At 40.2% G+C, this 27,579-nt stretch overlaps 2 protein-coding genes across 3 annotated transcripts; one reads left to right on the top strand and one right to left on the bottom strand.

The window, feature by feature from the left end:
• Positions 1–21,820: 21,820 nt before the first annotated feature.
• LOC120439314 (putative nuclease HARBI1) lies at positions 21,821–23,422 on the top strand. The gene is made up of 3 exons (XM_039610176.1): positions 21,821–21,896; positions 22,290–23,123; positions 23,216–23,422. Exons 2-3 carry the CDS (start codon positions 22,521–22,523, stop codon positions 23,420–23,422), a joined length of 810 nt encoding a protein of 269 aa, XP_039466110.1. The 5' UTR covers positions 21,821–21,896; positions 22,290–22,520.
• A 613-nt stretch (positions 23,423–24,035) lies between these two features.
• Positions 24,036–25,409, bottom strand: LOC120439317. 2 transcript variants are annotated; one of them, XM_039610180.1, is made up of 5 exons: positions 25,278–25,409; positions 24,981–25,074; positions 24,706–24,793; positions 24,571–24,592; positions 24,036–24,441 (listed from the first exon to the last, which is right to left on the bottom strand). In XM_039610180.1, the coding sequence occupies exons 1-5, from the start codon at positions 25,321–25,323 to the stop codon at positions 24,209–24,211; spliced, it is 483 nt and encodes a 160-aa protein (XP_039466114.1). In that variant the 5' UTR covers positions 25,324–25,409; the 3' UTR covers positions 24,036–24,208. The 2 variants fall into 2 exon arrangements, with proteins under 2 accessions (XP_039466114.1, XP_039466113.1); XM_039610179.1 differs by having other exon boundaries at positions 24,036–24,592.
• Between the last annotated feature and the right edge of the window lie 2,170 nt (positions 25,410–27,579).

Here is a 27,579-nt window from a genome sequence, read left to right as displayed (position 1 = left end):
CTTGTACTGTAATGTTTTTGGAAATAAACTCCTCTTCTATGACATATCACCGCATATTGGCAACTTTTTACAGTCTTTGGGCTTGAATGTAAATCTAGAAAACAATAAACATGTTGTTGTCTTTTTATGACTCCTGTGATTACCGGAGGCAGAATGATAGTGTAGTGGCATTGAGTGGAAAAAGCCAAGGAATGCTGCTGCTTTTCTTACAACCTGCTTATTCTAACAGCAGCCTGTAGTCATTATAGTAGAGCTGAAATCCTTTAGCATTCAATTTTCACCATACACCGAGATTTCCCTCCACATGACATCCACAGATGTAAGCTGTGTTAAACGCTGCTAGTGGAAAACATGGAGATTTGGGATTCCTCATCATATAGGAAACATACATTTATCAATTAAAGATACCATACAATAGCCTACAAAGGTTACTGTAAACCATTACTTTCCTTATAAGGGGTCACCAGAGTGTATAGCTTCTCATAACTTGGCAGGTTTCTAAACCACAAATTAAACATTTGACATCATTACGATAACAATAAAAACATATATCTTAGAGTCTTTTTTTCTTCTGATAAGTTTAATAAAAAACAGTCAAGTAAAGCACATTTGCTTGTCTGATTCTCATTTGAACTTTCAATTCAATTCAATTTTATTTATATAGCGCCAAATCACAACAAAAGTCGCCTCAAGGCACTTTATATTGCACAGAGAAATACCCAACAATCATATGACCCCCTATGAGCAAGCACTTTGGCGACAGTGGGAAGGAAAAACTCCCTTTTAACAGGAAGAAACCTCCGGCAGAACCAGGCTCAGGGAGGGGCGGGGCCATCTGCTGCGACCTGTTGGGGTGAGAGAAGGAAAACAGGATAAAGACATGCTGTGGAAGAGAGACAGAGATTAATAACAGATATGATTCAATGCAGAGAGGTCTATTAACACATAGTGAGTGAGAAAGGTGACTGGAAAGGAAAAACTCAAAGCATCATGGGAATCCCCGGCAGCCTACGTCTATTGCAGCATAACTAAGGGAGGATTCAGGGTCACCTGGTCCAGCCCTAACTATATGCTTTAGCAAAAAGGAAAGTTTTAAGCCTAATCTTGAAAGTAGAGATAGTGTCTGTCTCCCGAATCCAAACTGGAAGCTGGTTCCACAGAAGAGGGGCCTGAAAACTGAAGGCTCTCCCTCCCATTCTACTTTTAAATACTCTAGGAACAACAAATAGGCCTGCAGTGCGAGAGCGAAGTGCTCTAATGGGGTGATATGGTACCACAAGGTCATTAAGATAAGAAGGGGCCTGATTATTTAAGACCTTGTATGTGAGGAGCAGGATTTTGAATTCAATTCTGGATTTAACAGGAAGTCAATGAAGGGAAGCCAAAACAGGAGAAATATGCTCTCTCTTTCTAGTCCCTGTCAGGACTCTTGCTGCAGCATTTTGGATTAACTGAAGGCTTTTCAGCGAGTTTTTAGGACATCCTGATAATAACAAATTGCAGTAGTGCAGCCTGGAAGTAATAAACGCATGAACTAGTTTTTCAGCGTCACTCTGAGACAGGATATTTCTAACTTTAGAGATGTTGCGCAAATGGAAGAAAGCAGTCTTACATATTTGTTTAATATGTGCGTAAATGACTCCAAGGTTCCTCACAGTGTTACTGGAGGCCAAGGTAATGCCATCCAGAGTAAGAATCTGGTTAGATACCATATTTCTAAGATTTTCACGGCCGAGTACAATAACCTCAGTTTTATCTGAATTAAGAAGCAGAAAGTTAGCGGCCATCCAGGTCTTTATGTCTTTAAGACATTCCTGCAGTTTAACTAATTGGTGTGTGTTACCTGGCTACATGGATAGATAGAGCTGCGTGTCATCTGCATAGCAGTGAAAATTTATGCTATGTCTTCTAATGATGCTGCCTAAGGGAAGCATGTATAATGTAAACAGAATTGGTCCTAGCACCGAACCCTGTGGAACACCATAATTGACCTTAGTGTGTGAAGAGGACTCTCCATTTACATGTACAAATTGGAGACTATTAGATAGATATGATACAAACCACTGCAGCACAGTACCTGTAATACCTACAGCATGTTCTAATCGCTCTAATAGGATATAATGGTCAACAGTATCAAACGCTGCACTAAGGTCTAGCAGGACAAGCACAGAGATGAGTCCACTGTCAGAGGCCATAAGAAGATCATTTGTAACCTTCACTAAAGCTGTTTCTGTGCTGTGATGAGCTCTGAAACCTGACTGAAACTCTTCAAATAAGCCATTCCTCTGCAGATGATCTGTTAGCTGTTTGACAACTACTCTTTCAAGGATTTTTGATATGAAAGGAAGGTTGGAGATTGGCCTATAATTAGCTAAGACAGCTGGGTCTAGAGATGGCTTTTTGAGTAAAGGTTTAACTACAGCCAGCTTGAAGGCCTGTGGTACATAGCCGATTATTAGAGATAGGTTGATCATATTTAAGATTGATGAATTAATTAATGGCAGGACTTCTTTGAGCAGTTTTGTAGGGATGGGGTCTAAAAGACACGTTGATGGTTTGGAGGAAGTAATTATTGAAGTTAACTCAGAAAGATCAATTGGAGAAAAAGAGTCTAACTTAACATCGATGGTACTAAAAGTAGCTGTAGACGATATTACATCTGTGGGATGATTATTGGTAATTTTTTCTCTAATGATAAGAATTTTATTTGTGAAGAAGTTCATGAAGTCATTACTAGTTAACGTTAAAGGGATTGTTGGCTCAGTAGAGCTCTGACTTTTGTCAGCCTGGCTACAGTGCTGAAGAGAAACCTGGGGTTGTTCTTATTTTCTTCAATCAGTGACGAATAGTAAGATGTTCTGGCTTTGCGGAGGGCTTTCTTATAAAGCAGCAAACTATTTCTCCAGGCTAAATGATGATCCTCTAAATTTGTGACACGCCATTTCCTCTCCAGCTTACGAGTTATCTGCTTTAGGCTACGTGTTTGAGAATTATACCACGGAGTCAGGTACTTGGATTTGAGACCTTAGTTTTCACAGGAGCTACAGTATCCAGAGTCGTCTGCGTAGTGAGGAGGTAAAATTATTAACAAGATAATCGACCTCTGTTGGAGTAGCGTTCAGATAGCTGCTCTGCTCTGTGTTGGTACAGGGCATTGAAGATGATAACAGTGGGTGGATTATATTCTTAAACTTAGTTACAGCACTTTCAGAAAGACATCTACTTTGATAAAGTCTACTCTCCACTGCTGTGTAATCAATTATTGTAAATGTAAATGTTATCAGGAAATGATCAGACAGCAGAGGGTTTTCATAAAACACTGTTAAATGTTCAGTTTCTATGCCATATGTTAAAACAAGATCTAGAGTGTGATTAAAGTGGTGGGTGGGTTCTTTTACATTTTGAGAGAAGCCAATAGAGTCTAATAACAGATTAAATGCGATGTTGAGGCTGTCATTTTTAGCATCTACATGGATGTTAAAATCACCCACAATAATTATTTTATCTGAGCTGAGCACTAAATCAGATAAAAAGTCTGAGAAATCAGAGAGAAACTCTGTGTAAGGCCCAGGTGGACGATAGGTGATAACAAGTAAGACTGGTTTCTGAGTTTTACAGCTGGGGTGGACGAGGCTAAGCATCAGGCTTTCAAATGAATTAAAAGTCTGTCTTGGTCTTTCGTTAATTAATAGGCTGGTGTGAAAATTTGCTGCCACACCGCCCCCTCGGCCTGTGCTTCGAGATTTCTAGTAGTTAGAATGACTCGGGGGTGTTGATTCATTTAAACTAACATAATCATCCTGCTGCAACCAGGTTTCTGTAAGGCAGAGTAAATCGATTTGTTGATCAATTATTAAGTCATGTACTAACAGAGACTTGGAGGAGAGAGACCTAATATTTAATAATCCACATTTTTAGAGGAAATTTAGAGGATCATCATTTAGCCTGTTTTACTCTTTGGTTCAGATGTGGATACTGTATTGTTCTTTCTTTGTGATTTTTTATGTGTAAGTTGTTTATTGCTGGTTTTTAGTTGGTTTTTTGTCTGTTTTGGAGCTGACACAGTCTCAATGGAGATGGGTTTTTGGGGGGGTAGCAGGAGGAGAGAAGCTGCAGAGAGGCGTGTAAGACTGCAACTCTGCTTCCTGGTCCCAACTCTGGATAGTCATATTTTGGGGGGTTTAATAAATTTGTCCATATTTCTAGAAATGAGAGCTGCTCCATCCAAAGTGGGATGGATGCCGTCTCTCCTAACAAGACCAGGTTTCCTCCAGAAGGTTTGCCAATTATCTATGAACCCCACATCGTTTCTGGGACACCACTCAGACAGACAGCAATTTAAGGAGAACATGCGGCTAAACATGTCACTCCTGGTCTGATTGACCTCCCATTTCTAATCTAGAGGGTTTAATATGATGCCGGTCGTTTTGCACTGATAACAGATTCATCTCTTCTGGGAAGGGTTTCCACAAAGTTTACATGTGTTTATGGGAATTTTTTGACCATCATTCAAGAAGGTCAGACACTGATCAAGATCTGGCTTGCACACCAAACTCATCTGTGTCCTTATGGGCCTTTCTCCAGAGGTGCACAGTCATGTTGGAGCAAGAAGGGGCCATCCCCAAACTGTTCCCACACAGTTGGGGGCATGAAAATGTCCATAATGTCTTGGTATGCTGAAGGATTTAGAGTTTATTTCAATGGAACTGAGGGAAATGCAGTCCCACACCATGATCCACCTGGTGTGGGACTGCATCCAATGCTCTGCATTGCACTTGGTGATGTAAGGCTAATCTCAAGTTCACTGAAGTTTGGAGGTCTGTAGCGACTGACTATGAAGAAAGTTGGTGACCTCTGTACATTATGCACGTCAGCATCTGCTGAGCCCACTTTGTGATTTAATGTGGCTCATGACTTTATGGCTCAGTTATTGTCGTTCCCAGACACTTCCATGTTGTTATAATAACAATAAGAGCTGAATGGGAGCAACCGGTTCTTTCACAAATGTTGTTTGTAGAAGCAGTCTGCATGCAGGGCGCTTGATTACTAAGTAACACGTTACTGTAATTAAATTACTTTTCCACTGAAAAAGTAGAGTAACTAATTACTGTTCATTTTTATGTATTTTAATTACAGTTACTTACAATGTACTTGCGTTACATTGTAAAATAATTAAACTTGCTGAATATCATTATTTAATTTCAATAATTTATCTTCTAAAGGTAAAAGTAAACTCTGCCGCTTTAACATCGCTGTAGTGCAGCTGTACGTCATTTCGCGCCAGTTTGCTGCATAGTCGTATTCTACAGCGGAAGCTGTCGGACTCGGCTGAAGCGTGTGGCTGTTTTATGAAATGGACATATTCCCGTCTCTTCACTTTTCTGAAACAAGCAGACAAGAACATTACAGTAATATGTAAAAACTATCGGCCGCTGTTAATAGCATGAGTAATCTACTGAAGCGCCTGACACGAGAGCATAGACGAACACTTCTGAGTGATCCTTGTTCATCATCCATGGATAACACCGCGGCAACTCCTGCTAAGCAGGCAAAACTTGATTTTACTTCAGCAGCACAGACGGTGCATAAAAAGGTGAGCTTAAAAAATGATTGTAGTCTACATTGTGGAAGAGATGCTACCGCTGCGTACTGTAGAGTCTCCGTCTTTAAAAAAAATTATTTATTATTTAAAGAGTTTAATTTCTGTTGTTTGCCCACTCAAGGTTTATAGGGATTTTAAGAAGTATTTAGTTAAATTACTTATTTAGTAATTAAGTTACTTTTCTGACACAGTTATTAGATAAGTATTTTAAATACAATATTGACTAAGTAATTAATTAATTACTTTTTTAAAGTAACTTACCCAACACTGCTGAGGAGTGTGAAACCCCTTTGGCACACCGTCTGGTAAAGATGAGAACCACCATCCCAGTCGGTGTGGCTGGAAAAAAGTGCAGCATATATTTGATATGTCTAGAAGCTTTGGGTTAAGGAATACCTGCTTCAATTTCAGAAGCATCAGAACAAAATTTTCCCAAAGATGTAGTTGTCATTCTGGAGGAGTAGGAGGTGCTTTAGAGGGCATGGGGTATCTGGTCCATAGCTAGGAGCCATTTTGCATCTGTACAACTGAGAATTTTATCCCCTGGCAATAAGTTGGACTCATTCTGGTGATAGTTGCACTTCTCCAGGTTTGCCCTTTCTCACTGTTTCAGTTGATAACTTTCATGATTCGAATTTCTATGGATTGCTAAGTAGCAGTAGACTTCCACATTGGCGGTCTTAGGAGCTTATCTCTGCTTTTTGCAGATGGTGTTGAATGTCTCATCAAAGAAGAGGGGAAAATGAGCTGGTTCATTCGAGGGGAACTCCAAGCCCCATACTCCTCCACATCAAAAGCAGTCAGCAGAGGATTCAGGCATCTGAATAGGATGTCGCCCGGATGCTTCCTAAGTAAGGTGTTCTGGGCATGTTAAACCAGGAGGAGCCCCGAGGAAAGACCCAGGACACACTGGAGAAATTATTCCTTTTGATTGGCCTGGGAATGCCTCAGTGTTGTCCCAGATGAGTTGGGTCTTCTCTGCTTAGGCTTCTCTCCCCACTGTCCAGCCTCAGATAAGTAGCAGAAAATGGCTCAATGGATCCATGGATAACATGATTTAATTATGTCTTAAAATGAAGCTTCAATGCAACTGTATTAGATCTAATGGGGAAAAAGTATCATAACTTATATTTTTTTTATAAATTGAGTCTGCACAAAAACATAACACAGTGATCAATGGCACGTCGTGTGATGTGGAAAGAGATGATAATGGCGTGGGCTGTCCAGCTTTGAGGTTGCCGTGAGAGAATTTTGCTGCTGAGGATGACGTTTGGCTCCAAATTTGAAACTCACCACAGGAAAGTGACTGATAATCATTTCACTGCTTGGACTGCTTCCCAAGGTTCAAGTGGACTATGTTCATGCAGCTGATTTTTTTTTTCACATTCCAGGCTTAGATGACCAATCAGACGCCAGTAAAGATGGGCTGGTGCGTAGAGGAGGGTCACTCTCTTTAGGTTATATTAATCCATTGTTCCCCTGCTCCACTCAGAAGGACAGAGACTCAGGATGGCCCGGCCTCTGCAGCTCATTATCGTGGTCTCCTCCTTAACCGCCTCTCTGTGTGATGTTCTGGTTCCCTTTAATGTAACAGTCAAAGAGGGAGAAAATGCCACCCTCCCGTGCTTCTGTCAACCTACCCACAGCAATAGGTCTATGCTGTGGGTGAAAAACGGGAAGAATGTGGTGAAGCAGAATTCCAGCACAGACGAAGGAAAAAAGTCTGCTGATGCCCGAGTGTCTGTATCAACTGACCGAACCTTTTGCTTAAACATAACATCGGCTAAGAAGCAAGATGAGGGAGATTATTTTTGTGAGATCCAGTACCCCGTAGCCGTTGTGAGGCTAAAGGTCAACAACACAAGGTCCGGATCATCCACTCCACCACCTGCGTCGGTAAGCATCCCTCCTTTTTGCACATGACATTAAAAGGTCCCACTTACGTCTGAGTTTAACTAAATTTATGCTTCCTGTTCTCTGAAATTCTATCGTTAGAAACCATAACTAATCTGAACTGCTGTCAGCTTTACAAAGGAGGATCTTTGGCTCCTCGACCTTGTGGACTGGATGATGAAATCAGCGGTGCTGTGCAACATCCACACCCAATGCATTCACACGGACCTTCCTCCTTCTCGTCAGCTCATCAGTGGCTGCCAGCCGTTACATGTATTTCTCATTTTCAGCGTCTAAAAAAATCCAGGTGTGAAGTTAGAAGTATCAGCTTTACTCTGAATGTGCTTTGGGATGTTTAGTGTGAAGCTTAGAAACATTAAAGTTTTTCAGACTTATTATCACAAGAAATGTGTTCTAACAGGACAGTCATATCTCTTTATATTCTGTAATTTGTTCTTCTTTGATTTTTATTTCATTATTAGTTTGTATGACCTTTACATTTTATCCATCTGCCTTTGTATTTCTACTTATTCTGTCTCTAAATAAACTCTTTGGTTGCTCCAGTGTCTTTGGTGCCTTCAGTCTACATACAGTCCTTCTCTTTACATCAATAAATGAGTTTAAAAGCCTAAAGTGTGTACTTGCAGCATTACATAATTACATGTGTGTTTTCTGTAAAACACTAAAGTATAACCAAACTAAAAACTCCTTTATTCCCAAAGATGAACATAAATGAAGGATCTGAGAGTCACTCGGAGTGAAACATCTGCAGCTGTAACCAGACTTCATTATTTTTTGTCTCCATCATAGTTGACCATCATTTTGTTACAGGGCAGAAACGTGTCCTCGTGTTTACGGAGGCAGGAACATTATTAGAACATTATTCATTTTACAATAGGTAGTTTGGCTTCATATTAATTTCTATAGAGAATCAAGAGCACAAATCAATTATTCGATCATTTCATTTATGCAGCAAAATGAGTTTGTCCACAGGACTGAATGAAAACCACAAAGGATTGAGTCTATAACAGGGGTTGACAACCCACAGCTCCCGAGTCACATGCAGCTCTTTCATCCTTATACTGCGGCTCCACATGACTTGGGAAAATAAATTCTAAGTATTTAATTTAAGAGAGAGACTGGCGTTAGCCTTAACTCGTGTTTCTTCATTGTTATTATTTTTTAAGAGTTCATAATGTTCAAAATGCATTCATTACACAATTTAAATCAGTGGTTCCCAAACTTTTTTTGCTGGGCCCCCCTTGTTTAACAAGAAAAATGTTCGCGCCCCCCCACCCCCGTGCACGCGCGCACGCACACGCACAAACACATCCTTCAACCACACACACCCATATTTTGCTTTATTTCACACCTCAAACATTTATTAAACAATTAAGCAAATACAAATAATCTGCAATAAATTACAGGTACACTGTAAAAAGAAAATAGGTGAACCAACTTAATTGAATTATTTCAATTGGTAACACCTAATTTAATTAAGTTCTTTGAAATGAAGTTAATACATTAGATAACACAACTGATTTATCTAATGTATTAACTTCATTTCAAAGAACTTAATTAAATTAGGTGTTACCAATTGAAATAATTCAATTAAGTTGGTTCTTTTTACAGTGTAGTAAGAAAATAAACTACCAACTCTTTTACGCTCCGTCCGCACCTACACGGGTATTTTTGAACGCGCAGCTGTTTCGGGCACATGTAAACGGCGTATCGAATCACCGAGAACGGAGATTTTTAAAACTCCTTTTTTTGCGTTTACGTGTGGACAAGGAATACAGAGTTTGTCACGCAATGTCAAAGGTATGTGCCTTTTTCACGTCACACTGTGCGCCACGTTATTGTTTACATGAGATGAATGGCAGATAGAGACAAAATACTGTTAATCTGACTGCAGGTTTTACACGCTTACATATACAGGCCATTACTGTCCCTGCATTTAGAAAGGCAGAGGCATCACGGTGTAATTATTTTACATGTAGTTGTTTTTTTTCCTGTGTAATAATGTTCAACATTGCTATCAATACATTTTTCAAAAAAAACGTCTACAAAATGGGTTCAAAAACATAAACAACTGTGGGATACTGTTTGTCCGTGATTTGAACAGCCCAGCGCTGCTCGATGCAGGAAAACTAATTCTGCAGGAGACCTACCTCAGCACTTGTGCAGGTGAAACCAAAGGAAGATATGCTTCACCATATTTTCTAGTCTTTGGCTTAGAATGAAGTTGGTTTGGAAACATATTCAGCTATGCTTCATCTCCTGCTTTGCTTTTGTGTGGGCGCCCCGTGCTAGCAGTGTCCAAGCGTTGTTTTTGTTTTTGTTTTTTTTCCCTTTTCATGCCGCGCCCCCCCTGCAATAGCTCTGCGCCCCCCCTAGGGGGCGGGCCCCACACTTTGGGAACCACTGATTTAAATGCAATTTTCTCTGTAGTACTCCATGGATTTCATAAGCAGGACATTATAGTTGTTTATACAAAGCTTAAACGTAAAACAAACAAACAATATATGCAGCGTTATCTTCATTTTAGATCTGAAAACTTGGCGGCTCCCAGTGTTTTCTGTGCAAACCAGGTCGAAATGGCACTTTGGGTGTTAAAGGTTGCCGACCACTGGTCTAGAAGCAGACAAGGTGCTTTTTCAAACCACACGGGGAGCTCTTCATACATTTTTTTAAGAATATAAGTGCTTTAGTCTACAGCTGTGAACGTGTGGGAGAGAAAACATCAAGGGTCAATGGTAACTTTATTGTCACCAGTGGGAAATTGATTTGATCTCTATCCATACAGAGAGACAAAACAAACAAACACAACACACACACACAAAGCCCAGAGAGAACAGCCCAAATTTTATCATCATCAAAAACGTGCAATGGCAACAACCCTTATGGTTTAGTGTTATTAACCATGATTATAGCAGCAAATACAAAAGACACTCTGTGTCTCTTTGTCTTCACTGCAGGTACTTTATACTCACAACATGAGGGAAGCAGCTGAAAGTCATTAAAGAGGATGGTCTGAACATAACATGACACAGGTCGCCTTCCTCAGCACCTGCCTGTAAGTCCACATGCTGGACCCGAGACCTCCCTGAAATCTGAACAGCCACTTTAACCAGATTACTAAGTCTGGTCTTATTGTTCAAAGACATGTTACCATATCAAGCAATGATACAGAATGTTAAAACAGGTAATAATCCCTTATTGTAACAAATGCACTGGATTTGAAATGTGTCACTGTGCTCACTGTGTGTGTTGACGATAATATGACACACATGACCATGAATCTCCCCACTCATATGTAAACCAGGGAACATAAAGACAACCACAGGAAGTGAAAAAGGAAATAACTATATTATTAGCGTCTCCTCTTATTAGCAGCCTTTTAGGCTTGTCTCTCTAGCACAGGCAGATCTACAGTTAAACATGTTCTGGAAATGCAATTGGGGTCAATAGTCAGGTCACGTAGATACATCTCATCATACCTTGAGCTTTGAACTGTGCCATTTTTGGTTTTCTGTTCAAATGAACTCAGGACTGAAACTGAAACTTCCACTTACTAACATGTCTGATTTCCATTTTCTTGCCCTCTGCAGCCATCAGAGTCCTCTCACTGGACATGGATCACAGTCCTTAAAATAGCAGCTTTAACACCTGGGATTGTTTTTGTCAAGAGATGTATTCTAAAACACTTCTTCAGCTTCGAATCAGAGAGGAGAAACACACACTGCAGTCAGTTACTTGCAAGCAAGGGCAGTCACAGCACAGAAGTGAGGGCTCTGAGACTCGCGCCGTGCCACTGCCCTGGTCTTTATTTATACATCATTGGGTGTGTGTGTGTGTGTGTGTGTGTGTGTGTGTGTGTGTGTGTGTGTGTGGTGGTGGTGGGGGGGGTCAGTGGTGTGACCCCATAAATGACTTCCCCAAACCTGCTGGTCTGGAAGTCCAACAGTTCATCTAAACAAAAGGCACTTAGAGTAAAACAAACATAGATACATTTATCCTATCATAAAACAATAAAAGAAGGTATGCCCTTTTCCCATGCTCCCAGGATGTGAGTTTGAATGCCAGAACACCCTGGAATGCACACAAAGCCTACTAAAGATCACACATCCTATCACTACACAATCGATTATACACCTCTAAGCATATATGGAAACTTATATCATTAAAAGATTATACTGACTACTAAGTACAATTTTCCATTGACAGTTTTCCTTTTGGACTGAAAACTGAGGAGAGAACCAGAAGATGAAGAGACTGGAGCAACAAAACTGTTCAGTCAAACTGGTGCCATACCACCATGCAAAGAGAGAATTATTGAATTTTATTTTATTTTATTTATGTTTTTTGTTGTTGTTGTTTTTTTGCATGTGTGTTGTTGCTGCCTGTGTTTAATTGAGTGTGAGACACTTGCTGCTGCCTATCTTGGCCAGGTCTCCCTTGAAAATATAGGTTTTTAATCTCAATGGGATCTTCCTGGTTAAAGAAAGGTTAAATTAAAAATAAATTAAAATTACCCCACTGTCTAATACTACTACTATTACTACTACTACTAACAACAATAATAATAATGATGGTAATAATAATAATAATTATTATTATTATTATTATTATTATTATTATCATTATTATTATTATTATTATTATTATTTGATGATGATGATTAATTAAAAAATATATATTTGTTTTAAAAATTAAATGAAGAAACTTTGATACCTTTACTTATGAGTCAAGTACTTGGCTCACAGTCGAGTAAACAGTGAGTGTCCTGTGAACATATGCCATTCATTACTTAGCTGTGAGTCTTGTTCAGTAATAGTGTGTTGGAAAGTCTCTCTGCCCCTCCCTGATCTTATCAAAATCAGTCAGAGCTGATTTTGATAGACGCAGTAGTTTTCTACTTGACCAGCAGTAGAAAACCTCCCATACTCATATGTGTGTGTCTGGTTTCTTTATAAACATGACCTCTGCTGTGATACGCTTTTTTTTTTTTTTTTTTTTTTTTTTTTATAAATCCTTTAGTTGCAATCCCTGTTACCATAGTTTAAGTGCTTTATGAGACAAGAAATGGGCCAGCTTTGCATTGCCAACAATTATTTCCTCAAAACCCGCTGACATAATAACACTTGATTATGGTCTCTGTAAAATCAGCGGTGTGGAAATGACAGCACCCAAAAAGAGCAAACAATTAAAAAACAAAGTAGAAAGGGCCTGAAAACATATCAGGTATAGTCCTAATTTTTACAACAGGCCTCTGGAAGGGGTTGAAACAGTTCCTTTATTACCCACACACAACCAAATAACCCAAGTTTCAAACTCATGTTACGCCTCTCAGACTGTAACATGAGACCAGAGGGACACGCCTCTCCTAAGACGAGAGAGAGCTCACACCACGCACTGAAGCTGTGAGAGTGACTGTCAGTGAGAGGAGCACCAACATCAGCAGCACCTCTGCTCCCGTAAGTACACCTCACTGCTAAACACTGAAGCACATCACAGCTGCTGAGTCAGCGCAGTGGGTCTCACATTATTTCATGTTTGTCTCTCTGCAGCCCACACGTGAAGCAGAGACACACACAACAGCTTGTGTCACTCCCATCATCATCACAGCCGTCATAACCCTGCTTCTACACAAGCACGACCTCTGCTGTGATACTCTATATTTTTTATGGGTTTTTTTGGCATCTCACTGCTTGTTTTAGCTTCACTTCCTTTTCCTGTTCATTTTATAAGACATGAATCTCAGCTTTTCTGCTAATAAATATATAAGATTTGAACGTTTGATCATGTTTGTGTCATGTTTTCGTGTCTTCCAGTGTCCCTTTGCCTCTTCTCCAGAACTCTGGCAATATTATTTTCTTAAATAACAAAGGAACAAATAAATAAATAAAGTAGCCTGCAAAACAAAAAGATGGAAATGTGGAAAAATGGATTTAACAAAGAAACAGTCAGAGAGAGAGAGAGAGAGAAGAGAACAATGACATCTATCAGCAGCAGCAGCACTCCCAAGAAGCCAAAGTTCTCCATGAAGTCCTGAAGCTGGACATTCTCACTGCTCTGCAGCTTTAATGAGAGCTCTCCATCACCCTGGGGCACACAGAGAGAAACCATTGGGAGGATCACAGATAAGGTCTGATGCTCTGCAGTTAACAGAGAGACCTTGGCCTGATTCTGCAGCGTGACCACAAACACACCATCAGAGAAACAAAGAAACACCTTCAGGAACAAGAACAACAGTCAGTCCTCTGTATGCAGACTGCCAGGAACAATAAAGGTTAGAGGAATTTAACAGGCGGTTTGCTGCCTTTGATGATCCACTTTCTGATGCCTGTGAAATACTTGTTCTGGCCTTGTAGCTGCTGATAAAGCAGGCTCCTGCAAGACTTTGCTGGTGTGGGGTGTCATGATGCACTGATACAACGTGTGAGGCCTCTGTGGGCCTGTAAAACACAGCACAAAACAACACAAAGAAATGAGAAGGCTACTACTAGCAGGGGCGGATCTAGAAGGGTGGCATGGGGTGGCAAGTGCCACCCTAAAATGATCCCTTGCCACCCCAAGTGCCACTCCAGTTTTGCATATGACAGTGTTGTTTATTAAAATAAGATAGCATTAACAGTTTGAGCGTAGTTACAGTCAACAGTGAATATAAATGCTAAAACTGAATATATTGCATAGTGTTCCCCCCCTCCACCATTAACAAATGGTTCAGCCCATAGCGGACCGGCTTTTTTCTTGTTTTCAGTAGCAAGCGATGTTTATGATTGTGCCAGAGCACATTTTGAACAACACCATGGGAATTTCGGATTTTGCACAGGTGGTTGGATGTTACACTCTGGAAATGGAAGGAAGGTGAGTGTTATTAACCCTCCGTGGTCCACGGACACGCTGCACCTCCAAATCACATGACTGATGTAAGCTGACATAGCAACAACCTGCAGCCACGCTGAGTCTCTATTTCAGCCCACATTGAAAGTTCGGACTTCAAAGTTTTTAAATTTTAATTACAGGCCAGTAAATCCAGAGTTATGATAATATATATAAGCCATGCTTTTTACTAAATACTGTCGTCACGTTTTTTTGTGTGTGTGTTTTAAGCGTTTTAAGGACAGCGCGAAAACAGTAAAGAAAGAAAAAAAGCCACCTCTTTCCTATCGGTGGAAAAATGCACCATGTCGACCAATTAAAAGAAAAGTCAACACCTGGGATTTGGTTGTTTAGGAAGAGGGAAAAGTTTTGGGAGTGACGGTAACGGCAGCGAGACAGAGCGAGCGAGCGAGAGAGAGAGGGACAGAGCGAGCGAGAGAGTTTTTAGATGTGGGAGATTTGTGACGTTTAGTGTGGAGTGTATACTTAGTGTGTTGTGTTGTCTTGTGTAGCTGTTCTGTTGTGTAGTCGTTGTTTTGCATGTGTGTCAGTGAGGGCACTAATGAATGTCACTAAGGCACATTTGCAACGTAAACACTGTCACTAAGTAGAAAACCAGCGGAGTGATACACCTCCTGCTGTCAGGCCTGCAGGTTTATCCCTGTGATGTTCTCCTCTGTCTTTTGGTGGAGAAACTTTTTTTTTTTTACTGGCACACATCATTTGTGGGGCATCTTATTGCGAAACCTGATTGTTCTCTCATTTTTTTAAAATAGTTGTATATGTTTACAAAATGTACATTTTATATTTGCATTTCAAGTTATAAAAATTTACTCAACATGTCTGTGGTTTTTTTTACAGTAAAAAAATACTACTAGGATTTTAAGTTCTTTGTGTGATTTCAGATCAGTAATACTAATGCAGTATGTCAGTGAAAAAAATAACTAAATTCAGTTGAGCTGAAAAGAATGATACCAAACAAGGCAAGGGGAAAAAAATCAAATGAAACAATTTGAGGGTGAAATACAAACGTAAACTCAAAAGGAGTCAAAAATGTCCGGTTGTATTTCAGACCTCAGTGGGTTAATCCAACAAATCATGAAAAATTAGGTTTAAATTTTTGTTCATGACAGTGCAGATTTCTGACATTTTGTGTAATTTAAGCTGTAACAATGTGATTGTTTTCTAACAAAAAACAGTGTGAAACTTAAGTTAGACTTGTGTTTGTAAATGAACCGCCCCATGTTGTGTAGCTTTCTGGATTTTATACTTATTGGGCTACATATTTATTTATTATACAGGCTATACAGTACATAAGATCAAAACTCACATGTTTTATGTAACTAAAGTGTGTAATTATGTGGGCTACAGACAATAATTAAGTTATAGACTATAACGTGTATACTTACTGCATTTGAATCATTTTAACCATATGTAACCACCTGCATATGTGTTTGAAAAAAAAAGGCTTTGATTTTGCCACCCCATTTGATTTCTTTGCCACCCTCATGCCACCCTAAGAAAATTTCTCTAGATCCGCCCCTGACTACTAGATTTTCATTTTCAACATTGAAAAAAAAAACAGGATATAAACAGATTGGTTGTAGATATTTAGTAAAGGTGATCACAAGGGAATCCAACTGAGTAAAAAGTTATCAGTGCTTGCTGTACATCTGATGCCACAATTGCATACCTGTGGGTGCAGCAGCAGGAGAAGCAACAGGGGATGCTCTGCTGCAGAATCAGTTGGCTCTGTCAAGACAATATTAAATGTTAAGAGGTTGAATACAATAATCATAGAGAAAGTATATACAGTGGTCCCTCATTTATTGCAGCAGGGGTTGTCAGAATAACTAGCCCCTCGCCACGCACTTTATGCACTTTTTTTCACACACACATGAACATTAGTCACAGTTCTCACAAGTTGATTCTCAAAGTGCAAACCTTTGTAGATTTTAAAACGTGAAAGTATTATTATGCCACGTTTTGTCTTCATCTGCCTGCCACTTTTGTGCGCCTTTTTCCCTCCCGGTGCAGGTGTCTATTTCCGAATGAGGGTCATAGTTATGGGTGTTTTTGTGCTGTTTTTTCTATTGGACGTGATGGTTATCAAAACCAAACATGATACATTTGGCAAGCACAGGAGACACGACACGGAGGAGATTTGTCAATCAGGCTGCAGAATGCAATGCGCATTGTTGAAAGCTGTACTGTGCAATAAAAACTCTGCGAAAAAGCGAGGCAGTGACGGATGAACAGCGGGACCACTGTGTGCTGTTTATTAATAAACAATAAAATATATTCCTATATGACAACATGCATAAAAGCAGAACGGTATTTGTATATCAGTGGGAAAATAGCGGGGCAGTAGGCGGGCTTTTTAGCTCTTGTGCGGCTTCCCCAGGTCAGTCAAAAATTTCAAAAGAAAAATGAATGAACTTACCAGGTTGCCAGATCTCTTCCCATATCTTACTCCAAGCTCGGTCTTTTATATTCCTGTCTCGGTACACAAAGCAGCTGGTGTCCTACAGCTCCGGGTGGTTTGCTACAGCGTTGATTAGCCTTTCCTCCATATTCAATGAAGTATGAAAGGCTTTGGCTGGATCTGCCCCTTTGACCTACGTCAGAGCCACGTCACCAGGCTCCTGATTGGTTGTCGTGGCGCGAATTGATGCTGGAGTTCAGATTTTTCCAACTCGAGCGGTAGACGCGAAACGTGTGAATGCACAAAATGCAACACAAAAACTGACGCGCGTACTTTTATTCGCGTGTCAAACGCGCCAGATGCGCTGCTTTGACGCGCGTTTGACGCGTTTTTGCGACGCAAATCTGCTTCTGAATTTTCGCGGGACCCGCAATCGCGCATCATCGCGCTTCTCCATTGACTTTACATGTAAACCTGACGATCTGGTCGCATCTATCGCATTCGGTGTGAACACACCGTAAGAGCCGTTTCGTTCGCGACCGACACATTACTACTTCCGTTGTGTTTTGAACGTGTTTTGGAGTTTGTGTGTGCTTCGGAGTTTGTACGTGCTTCAGAGTTTTTACATGTTTTTGGAGTTTGTACGTGCTTCTGAGTTTTTACATGTTTTTGGAGTTTGTACGTGCTTCTGAGTTTTTACATGCTTCTGATTTTCTACGTTTTGGAGTTTGTATACGTGCTTCAGAGTTTTTACATGTTTTTGGAGTTTGTACGTGCTTCAGAGTTTTTACATGTTTTTGGAGTTTGTGCGTGCTTCTGAGTTTTTACGTGCTTCTCATTTTCTACGTTTTGGAGTTTGTATACGTGCTTCAGAGTTTTTACATGTTTTTGGAGTTTGTACGTGCTTCTGATTTTTACGTGCTTTTCAGTTTGTGCGTGCTTCTGAGTTTGTACGTGCTTCTGAGTTTTTACGTGCTTCTGACCCAGATAGCAAGGAAACATTGAAACAATGTTGAGTCAATATCAGGCGACGTCATTGAAGCAACGTTGAAGTGTGACGTTGACCCAACATCACTCTTGCACCCATTTTTAACGTTGAAACAACGTCAGGTTTTGATGTTGAATCAATGTTGAAACCTGACATTGATTCGACGTTATATTTTCTAACACTGTTGACATTGAAACAATGTCAGATTCTGATATTGAAACACTGTTGAGCTATGGTATTGATTTTCCACCTCTTTCGCACAGTTGCTTTTTATTGAAAAAAAACAAAAAAACAAAAAAGGTCAATAGACATGTATCATTTGCAAAATACTTTATTAAAAGACAAAGTTTCCTATTTACATTTCTATGTTTCACATCACTTTTATTATTTACTCCGGGATGGGGATGGATGATGTGCGTCCTGCGCGCCACCCGTCACGATCTGGAGCATATCTGAGCCATTTCTGGACTGCTTGAGCAAAGACCAACTCAGACATAGAGTTCGCCCCTACCTGCTGCGCCAGGCCATCTAGGACAAAAATAGACACACACACAAAAAAACAAAGACAAAAAAAAAGGGAATTAGAGCACATGAATAAGCTCTTGTTAATTGTCTTCAGCAGGGAGAAAGTATGTAAACTCCTAGGCTGATAAACATGAAAGTCACCAGGCGGAAATCAGCAAACTGCCGCATTTGATTCCCAAAGAGCTATAAGCTGAAAATGTGACATGTCTTAGCATGGTGTGCCGTGTATCCTTTAAAAAAAAAAAAGAAGAAAGAAACATGGGGTCCTCGGGCTGTACAAAGTGTACAACCTGAGGACAAAAAACAGTCAAGACCAAAGACTATCTCCAGATTAACCGGACATGAAAGTCTTGTTATTAAGAAAGACAAAGTAATATAGCAAAAAAACAGACATAGGAAATGTGAAACGCACCCAGCACATCAATTGATCCCTTTATTGTTCACTTTAGGCTCATAAAACTACAATAAATGTTAAAACTTACCAAATATGCATCTGCACAGCGCTGTCTCTTTAAATGCCCTTTTTGCTTTGTCTGGTCCTTGGTTTTTTTCCCTGCCCAGTTGAGTACAGAGGCCAGCTCCTTTGTAATGGCATAAACCATTACACGGGACTTTGCATCTCCAGTGTGGTCCAGCAGCACCAATCAACGCAAAGCGTCTCACCTATAGACACATTTTATGAGATGGAATTAGCGTGTCTCATGTCTTAAATGTGTATGCAAGTGCTTGTGTGTTTACTTCATGTAATTGATGATAGAAACATGTCATTTAGTTTTCCCTAAAGCCTGATTTTCAAGTCATACAAAGAATAAACCAAAGTATTGGCAGTACAATGTATTTCTATTCCCTTTTGTTGGATATTCATTTGTTAGTTCTTGTAACTGCTAAAAGTGTTTACTAGTTTTTGCCTGTCACATATATTTGTTATACCATGTAAACTGTGAAATTCCAAGATTTTCAAACTTGCCTTGTAATAGTGGCCTCACAGAGTCTCTGGAATCTACAGAAAAAAAAAAAATCACAACAAGATGACATTCAGGAGTATAAATTGGGGTTTTTTTAGATAAGAGTACAATGACATTGTGATGCAGCTTTAAAGCTTTTTTTAAAAGCATACCATCTATAGGGAAGACATCAGACTCTGCATGCTGGCGAGATCGCAAAGCTGTGTCGGTTTGTGCCGGAGTGGCGAAAGGTGCCGAAGCTGGGTGGGGCATTATGATGGTTGCTATCAGTGGGCTGGGGGCAGACTGCGGAGTGATGAGGGCTGTTTAGAAAAGATAATTTTTTAAGTATTTAAGAATACAGACAACTTGTCAAAAAAGTTTCCTCGTGTCAGACACAGATATGTACACAGACACTAGACAGTATTTTATTACCTGGTATTTTCACTCGAGGGGCCTGGGGAAACCGTTTTTTTGTAGGCTGCTCATCCTCTGAGTCCATATATGTGTACAGGGATTTGGTCTAAAGAAAAGAAATTAAAACGGTCTTAAGTAATTGTAAATATGCTTTTGGCATATTGTTTCCTAAAGTTAGTTTGATTTCTAACAACACACACAGGAAACAGAGACGTGCAAGAAGGTACAATATACAATGAATTTTTGAAGTGCACAAGTGTACACTGCTTTGCATTTTTAAAAAGTTTACAAACTTCCACTTTTTGGACTATATTATGTGGTGATATTGCAGTATGCAAGCACCACAGATATGTATAAAAGACAAGATCATAAATTCTTAACAATCAAAGATATGTTTGTGAATAAAAAGGTTTTACTTGTGCTTTCTTTTAAGACTAGTCTGGGTTTCTTCTTCGGACTGAAGGTCAGACGTATCACAGCGTTCACGTGGATATCTCTGAAGACTGCGTTCTGCTTCGTGAAATGTGCCTGAAATACAAACACAATGTACGGCCAGACATACATTACGTGTGGACAAAAGGTGCAAACGCATAGAAAAATCAGCGGTTTCAAAAATACGCTGGTACGTGTGGACGTAGCCTTATTCATTATTCAAGGCACAAACGGAAAGTCATGTACGCGTGCAACGTACAGTCACGTGGGCATGCTGCGTGAGCATTCAAACTGAGTCTAAAGTTTTCGTGTGCGAATTGAAGCGGGTGCTCTCCAATCATCAAAAGTAACAAAGTCATTGAACACGTTTATACAGTTAACTTTACGTTTATCAATCATATATCACAGATTTAGAATTTTTTGTAGTACTAAGCAACTACAGAGCGAAAGTCTGGGTCAAGCGCCGAGGCGGCAAGAACAAAGGAAACCTCGAAGCGTTAAAGCTAGCTTTGTAAGGGAATATAACGAAGAAATTATGAAACGAAAATGTTTTCTTTGTTGATATACTTTGTTCGCAGTGCAATTTATTTGTTGCCGGATTGTAAGAAGTAGACACAATTTCGGGCTCCCACATTTTGTGGGAGCAACGTAAATAACAGTAAGAAAAACGAGTTTTTTACTGTTATTCAAATGCAAACATGGAAATAACGAGTAGGAAAAAAAAAAATCATTCATTCTTACCTTATACTAATCGTGGTGCAGGCCAGTGCAGTGCATGAACTGATGCCTTCTCCGGTCAATTCCGCTGAGACTAAATCAAATGTCCCGCTCTACTGTAGAAGACAATGAATACCTGGGGGATGTACCAATGTGAGAGGGTGCTGCGGAATAGTCCAAGTGATCGCTGCTTTAATTTCCGGTCAACTATACATAAATTGCACGTAGACACGATTTTTTAAAGCTGGTGAACTAGACCAAGTCATTGATAACAAGTGAACAATAAATCTACTTTCTCTGGTACTTTATACCCGATCAGTTGCAATGCAATTTAATGCTCAACTACAAATCGATGGTTTTTGATGGTGACCGGAGCCGAATGATCGTCAACTATAAATAGACGTTTTCTCGACGTTGTTGTTGTCACCTGGTCGACTATAAATAGATCAAATATCAATGACAAAAAAACAACGGTGAATCAACATCGTTACAACGTCTCTATAGTAAGACCGTCGGTTTACCACAGTATTTCAATGTTGTTACAACATTGGCATTTCAACCCCGACCATATACGACGGTTCGGATGAAAAATCAACATAGATTCAATGTCGTCTTGCTATCTGGGGAGTTTGTACGTGCTTCTGAGATTTTACATGTTTTGGAGTTTGTACGTGTTTTGGAGTTTGTACGTGCTTTGTCTCTAGCGGCTACCGTAAATATACTTTTATTTATTCACTCCACATAAAAGGCGTGTCCAAATTCATGGGCTGCATCCTCCTGAGGACCCGGCCTTCGCGGTCTACGTGGGCCGGGTCCTCAGGAGGTCGGGTAGGCCGGAAGTAAACGGCTGTGAAATTGGACGGTCTAGCCTTCTCGATCTACTCCCGCCCTTAATTCAGAGTATTTCCGGTCGTCAGTGCCACAGCGCGAAAAGCGACAATGGACCCCGAAGTCTTGCTCCGTTTTTTATGTACATTTTTAATTATCGACGAGCTGAAAAAACTGTGTCGCCATCGTCATCGCCGGCATGTTTTGTACTCCAGGCTCATCAGAGAAAATCATATCCAGGTAAAACTATTAATCTAGACGCATTTACTTAGCTGGTTTTATGGATAATTTCAGTGACTGAATGATGGCGGTCATTCAAAATATATGAACAAAATCTCTTAGAAAATGTTCTTCTCTAAGTTTAAATTTATTTTCAATTATTCATATGATCCTGTTACTTATTTGTGTACATAAAATTGCAGTAAAATTGTCAGAAAGCTGAAAACAGGGTTATTTTTGAGTTCACAAAAAAGCTTAGCTACGCAGATGAAATGTATAAAATGTTATTTCTCAGTGTTAGTTTATTTTACTCAAGCTTAGTAATCAGAATAATGCTTTGATGTCATAAAATAAATGAAGTCATACCTTCCTATTAAAACTGTTTATGCTGTTCTCCACCTTTTCCTTAACCAGACAAGGCCATTGTACTGCAGGATTAACCAAAGTGTACCAGTCCTGGACCGTTTTTTTAGCCAGGAGGATCCAAGGCCTGATTTTCGGCTAAGCAGGGAGTCTCTGGCAGTGTTGCTAAATCTCCTGAACCAGGATCGGCGGCATGGATGGGGTGCCACAATTGAGATCCTGGTGTTTCTTTTCTGGTTGGCAAGTGGAGCATCCTACAGGGTGGTCTCAAGAGTGTTTGGGATGCCTCGTTCTACTGTCCACTACGTCGTCCACCGAGTCACAAAAGAGGTGTTGGCCATTCGCTACCAGGTCATCCACCTCCCAACAACCCCAGAGGACCTGGAGGTAGTGTCCCGTGGGTTTGCAGGGCTGGCACGCCACAGAGCCTTTATGAAAGCGGTGGGTGCAATCGACGGCTGCCACATACGCATCAAGTGTCCAAGTGGCCCTGATGGTCAGTGCTATAGGAACAGAAAACTGTTTCCATCCATCATCTTGCAGGCTGTTTGTGACCATCGGGGCCGCTTCATCGACACATACGTGGGCTGGCCTGGGTCGGTGCATGATTCCAGGGTGCTCCGCCACAGCCCACTGTACAGTCAGTCAGTCTACCCTCCTCCAGGGCATTTCATCCTCGCAGATGGAGGGTACCCATGCCTCCAGCGTCCACTCCCCCTCATCACACCCTACAAGAGGCCAGTCCAAGGTGTGGGAGCCCAGCGCTTTAACAGCCATCATTCCAGGGCACGCTCCATAATAGAGCGTGCTTTTGGGATGATGAAGAACAGGTTCAGGGCCATCTTCCTGCAAGCGCTGGAGGTGCACCACACCTTTGTACCTCATGTAAGTGACCACCCAATGTCAAATTAATTGTGTATAATTGTGTGTGTGTGTATATATGTGAAAGAATAATGTGTGTATGTATATCACTACAGGTAATAACAGCATGTGCCGTCCTCCACAACATTTGCCTCAGTGCTGGCGACATTGTGGCTCCTGAGGATGAACCTGAGGGAGATGGAGCAGAGGATGATGAGGGGGAGGCTGGATTGGAGGCAGTCAGTGGTGCTCTGTGGCGGGACCAGCTGTCTGCCGAGGTGTCTGCCCTGGAGGAGGTACCACCAGACCATGACTACTGTTAACAGGCAAGTAAACATTTATCTAAGCATCTTTTTTAATACCACTTTTTCAAACTGTTGTCTGCTACAGAGTCACAAGTATTATACTAGTAGTGAATCCACTTTCTCTGGTTTGCATATTTCTGAAAAACCTCTTAGTGGTGTGGCAGCCGTCGATTGAGTCAACCCTGCAAACCCGTGGATGGACGATGCAGTGGACAAGGGGAGGAAGCATCCTAAAACTCTCTTTGCAGACCACCCTGTGCGATTCTCCACTTTCCGACCAGAAAAGACAAACCACAGGTCACAGTCGCAGCACCCCATCCATGTCTGATCTTCCTTCGGGAAATCCAGCAACACTGCCAGAGATTTTCTGTGTGTGTGATCTTTCAAAGTATATTTTAAAAAACGGTCCAGGAACAGGTCACTTTGGTTAATCCCGTGTGAAAAATTGTAAATATTTGTATATATTTGTATATATTTTTTCCTTCTCTGACTAAAATTCATGTTTTAGAAATATTCTTGTTCTATTGTTATTTACCTTTAAATATCAATTTAAAACTCTTCAGAGTTTGATTATGTTCATACATGTTAAAAACAACTGTAAATAAAATGAGTTCAGTGAAATTTGTTTTCATCAATTTATTCATAATGAGAAACTTTTAAAATAACACAGAAAAAAGTAAGAAATGTTTTCAAAAAAAGAATATCTGAAGGCACAACCAATTTGGGAACTAATTTTCATTAATCAAAAACTTTTAGAATGACATAACAAATAGAACAAAGTAAGAACATTATTTGAATTTTAACTTATTTAGGAACTAATCTTTCCAATATAGAAAAAAGTCTCTCCATCCTGTCCCTGCTCTCCTGTTCTCTCCTCTCCTCAGCCTCCCTCTGGTACTGCATGTCCTCTTTGATGAGCTCAAGGAGCTCATCCCCCCTATCCCTTCTCCTCTTCCTTCCCGTTGTTGCTGGCTGACCTCCTTCCTCATCTGTCTCGTCTTCCCTCTCGCTTTGGTCACCCACTGCTGTACTTGGCCCTGGAGTGTCCTCAGGGAGAGAGGAAATAAGGACAGGGGGCCTAATGGAAGGCCTCTGTCCCATCACCTCATCCATGAGGCCAAACCAGGGCCAAGTAGCAGCAGTGGGCTTCCCACTGACTCCCTCACCTGACCCTGGACACTTGCAATCCTAAAGGCAGAGGAAATCAGAAATGACAGACAAATATAAACAATACAACTTTTAGTAAATGTACATTTATTAAATTTCATTCTTAAAAAATATCTTCTTGATAACACACATACTTTGTATCTTTTCTTTAAGTTGTCCCACTTCTTTTTGGCCTGCAAGGGGGTGACTTTCCCTTGCAGGCCCAACTTCTCGAGAACAGTCCTGATCGCACACAAAAAAATAAGAGAAGAGAGAAAACCATAACAACTATGATAATCCCTAAATCCAAAAGTTTTCACAGCAGAACACAAGAGGAATATCGTCTGGACATCACAGATTCTGTACAGAATGAGGGTTATTGACACCGTACTCAGATTAATGTGATGTGTAAATTGATTTATTCGTGTACCTCCATCCCACAGTCGCTGAATTTTTTACCCCGGTGAAGAGGTGATCGTTTTCTCCTCTAGTTTTAATGAAGTCTGCCGTTTGCTCTTTGGTCCCTATAAACATATCACAAAGAAGTTGATTGGGAAAAATGTAAGCGGCAATGAAAACCGCGGGACCCACCATACAAGCTAGTTTACGGACACTTTTTATGAAGATCGTTTAAATAAATATTACAAGTCTATGCAAATTCACAACCCTAACAACATAACCGCTATAAAAATTTAACTTTTGTACCACCAGATTTTCATATACTTACATTTAAAAGTGTATTCGTCTCCCGGTTGATCTTTTTGTGCCGCCATCGTTACGTGAATGAAGTGTGCAATGAATTCTGGGCCAGCTAGCTATCGAGCTGGTGGGGTAACAGACGTCTCCGAAAACGTTGAAGCACTTTTGCAAATATGTGATATCTTGATAAACCGAGCAGATATTTGAAGTTTACACACCCACATTCTCGCCTGAAAATATGTTAAAAGTTTATTTTGTGACCCAGAAAAATTAATAAGAGTAATTTTAAAACTTAGTAGCGGCCGCCATTGCCGGAAACTAGAGTTTGGCTGGGCCGCGCTATGAATTCTGGGATATGGTGGGCCACGAAGGACACACCCGACCCATCCTTCAAATTCGGGGAAAAGGAGGACGCATTTGTCGGCTGCATTCGGAGGAGTCTACGAATTTGGACAGCCTTCGGCGCGTCGCTGTGACGTAATCGGTCTACAAATGCGGCCTCAGGAGGATGCAGCCCATGAATTTGGACACGGCTAAAATGTAATAAATAAATCATATAATACAAAAAACAACTATTTACATTCAGGGGCGGAGCGTGGGGGTGGCTTACTGGGCTTAAGCCCGGGTTGTTTTTCCAGAAGCCCGGGGTCTTTTGGAGTGTAATTTTTTCATAGTTAGATGCCTGGCTGACAACTGTATAAAACAAAAAACTACACACAATATTCGAAGCACATAGTGCACACTGTGGGAATTTAGGACTGTGCATAAATCCCCCCTAATATTGGTATGATCCGAGCTCAGGCACTAGGCGACTGAGTGAGGGGGCGGGAGGAGCTGCTGTCTCGAGTGCGCTGTTGGAGAAACGGAGCCAGGCAGACAGAGGAGAACTGAAGTCTGACCAGGTACCAAAGCAAATCATTCATACTGTACAAATAATGTAAATATGACGGTGTATCACGAAAGATTGATATCAAACTGATCACTTGACCCATATTACGTTACTTGCTCTTCAAGTGAATCAACAAATGGCGAAATGAAAAGCCGAACAACAACAACGCTGTTTCTTTAGAGAGTCTTAGCTTACATGTGTGTTTATTTCATATTTTCAGTTGTTACCCTTCACGGCTAAATAAATCGGTTTCAGTAATGTACAGATATGCAAGAATGGACATAAGGAGCTTCTTTCAAAGAAAAAACTCTGGTAGATGTTATTTTATATATTATGCTTAGTATGTTGTTCAGTATATTTCTATGCAAAACAAGAGGAATTTCAATACACAGCAGTATATTCACAATTTAAACCAGATATTTACATACACTTTATGGAAAACACAAGAACATTTTTTTACTGTACAACATCAATTTAGAGTAAACTTGTTTTGTTTTGGACAAATAAATATTGAAATATCTTTTGAATTAGTTAAATGTCAGAATAAAGAGAGAGAGAGCTGTCTATTTTTTATCCCTTTCATCAAATGTAGGAGTACATACACACTAAGTTTATTGTTAATTAATAAGAAAACTGCAGACGATTCCATTCTGAGTTGAAGAAGCTTCTGATAGGTTAGTAGAGTCCATGTGAGTAAATTGGTGGCACACCTGTGGATGCATATAAGGCAAAACACAGAGCCTGTTTCTTTGACATGTGAAAATCAAGAGATGTCAACCAAAACACCAGGAAAAGAATTGTGGAGCTCCATAAGTGTGGCTCAATTTTGAATACAATTTGGTGCCATTTGCAATTAAGAAATACAGATAGTTTCTCTCTTTACTCTTAAAGTTAACAAATATGTTTTTTATATTTATCAATCTAAAAAAAAAAAACCATTTAGTCTGATTTGATGTTACAATTAAAAAAGTGTTTGTGTTTTTATCTGAAGAGTATGTAAATATCTGGTTTCAACTGTATATTTGATGATTGTCAGCACAAAGAGGGAGAGAGAGGAACAGAGAGGGAGAGAGAGAGAGGAACAGAGAGGGAGATGGAGAATGAGGACAGAACAGAGATGGAACAAGAGCAGGTGAGACACACATGTTAGTCAAATGGTTGTTTAACAAAAGTATCACCGTATCATAGGTACTCATGTATCTCGTACCTAGTGTTTCTTTTTAGGTTTGTTAGTTTTCAAGTTATATATTTATTAAGTTATGCAGGCTTGTTTGCACAACAAGGCTAATTAGTTATATAAACTTTTCTCAATCTAAATAGTGGACTTTGGTAGAATTAAAAAATAAGTGTAGTGCAGGTCTATGATGATTTTTAGTGCTACTATCATCTAGTTCTGATTCTGGTTCTGTCTTGGTTAAGTCCTAAGTAGTCCTGATTTTGA

This window comes from Oreochromis aureus, linkage group 3, assembly GCF_013358895.1.
Source record: "Oreochromis aureus strain Israel breed Guangdong linkage group 3, ZZ_aureus, whole genome shotgun sequence".
Taxonomy (NCBI): domain Eukaryota; kingdom Metazoa; phylum Chordata; class Actinopteri; order Cichliformes; family Cichlidae; genus Oreochromis; species Oreochromis aureus.
This window is presented reverse-complemented; position numbering and strand designations above follow the sequence as displayed.

Coding starts and splice junctions, on each gene's coding strand:
- LOC120439314 (XM_039610176.1), top strand. CDS start 22,521: ATGCCTCGTTCTACTGTCCACTACGTCGTCCACCGAGTCACAAAAGAG. Junction 23,124..23,215: donor ACCACACCTTTGTACCTCAT/GTAAGTGACCAC, acceptor ATATCACTACAG/GTAATAACAGCATGTGCCGT.
- LOC120439317 (XM_039610179.1), bottom strand. CDS start 25,323: ATGGCGGCACAAAAAGATCAACCGGGAGACGAATACACTTTTAAAT. Junction 25,075..25,277: donor AGACGAATACACTTTTAAAT/GTAAGTATATGA, acceptor ATATGTTTATAG/GGACCAAAGAGCAAACGGCA. Junction 24,593..24,705: donor ACTTAAAGAAAAGATACAAA/GTATGTGTGTTA, acceptor CTCTGCCTTTAG/GATTGCAAGTGTCCAGGGTC.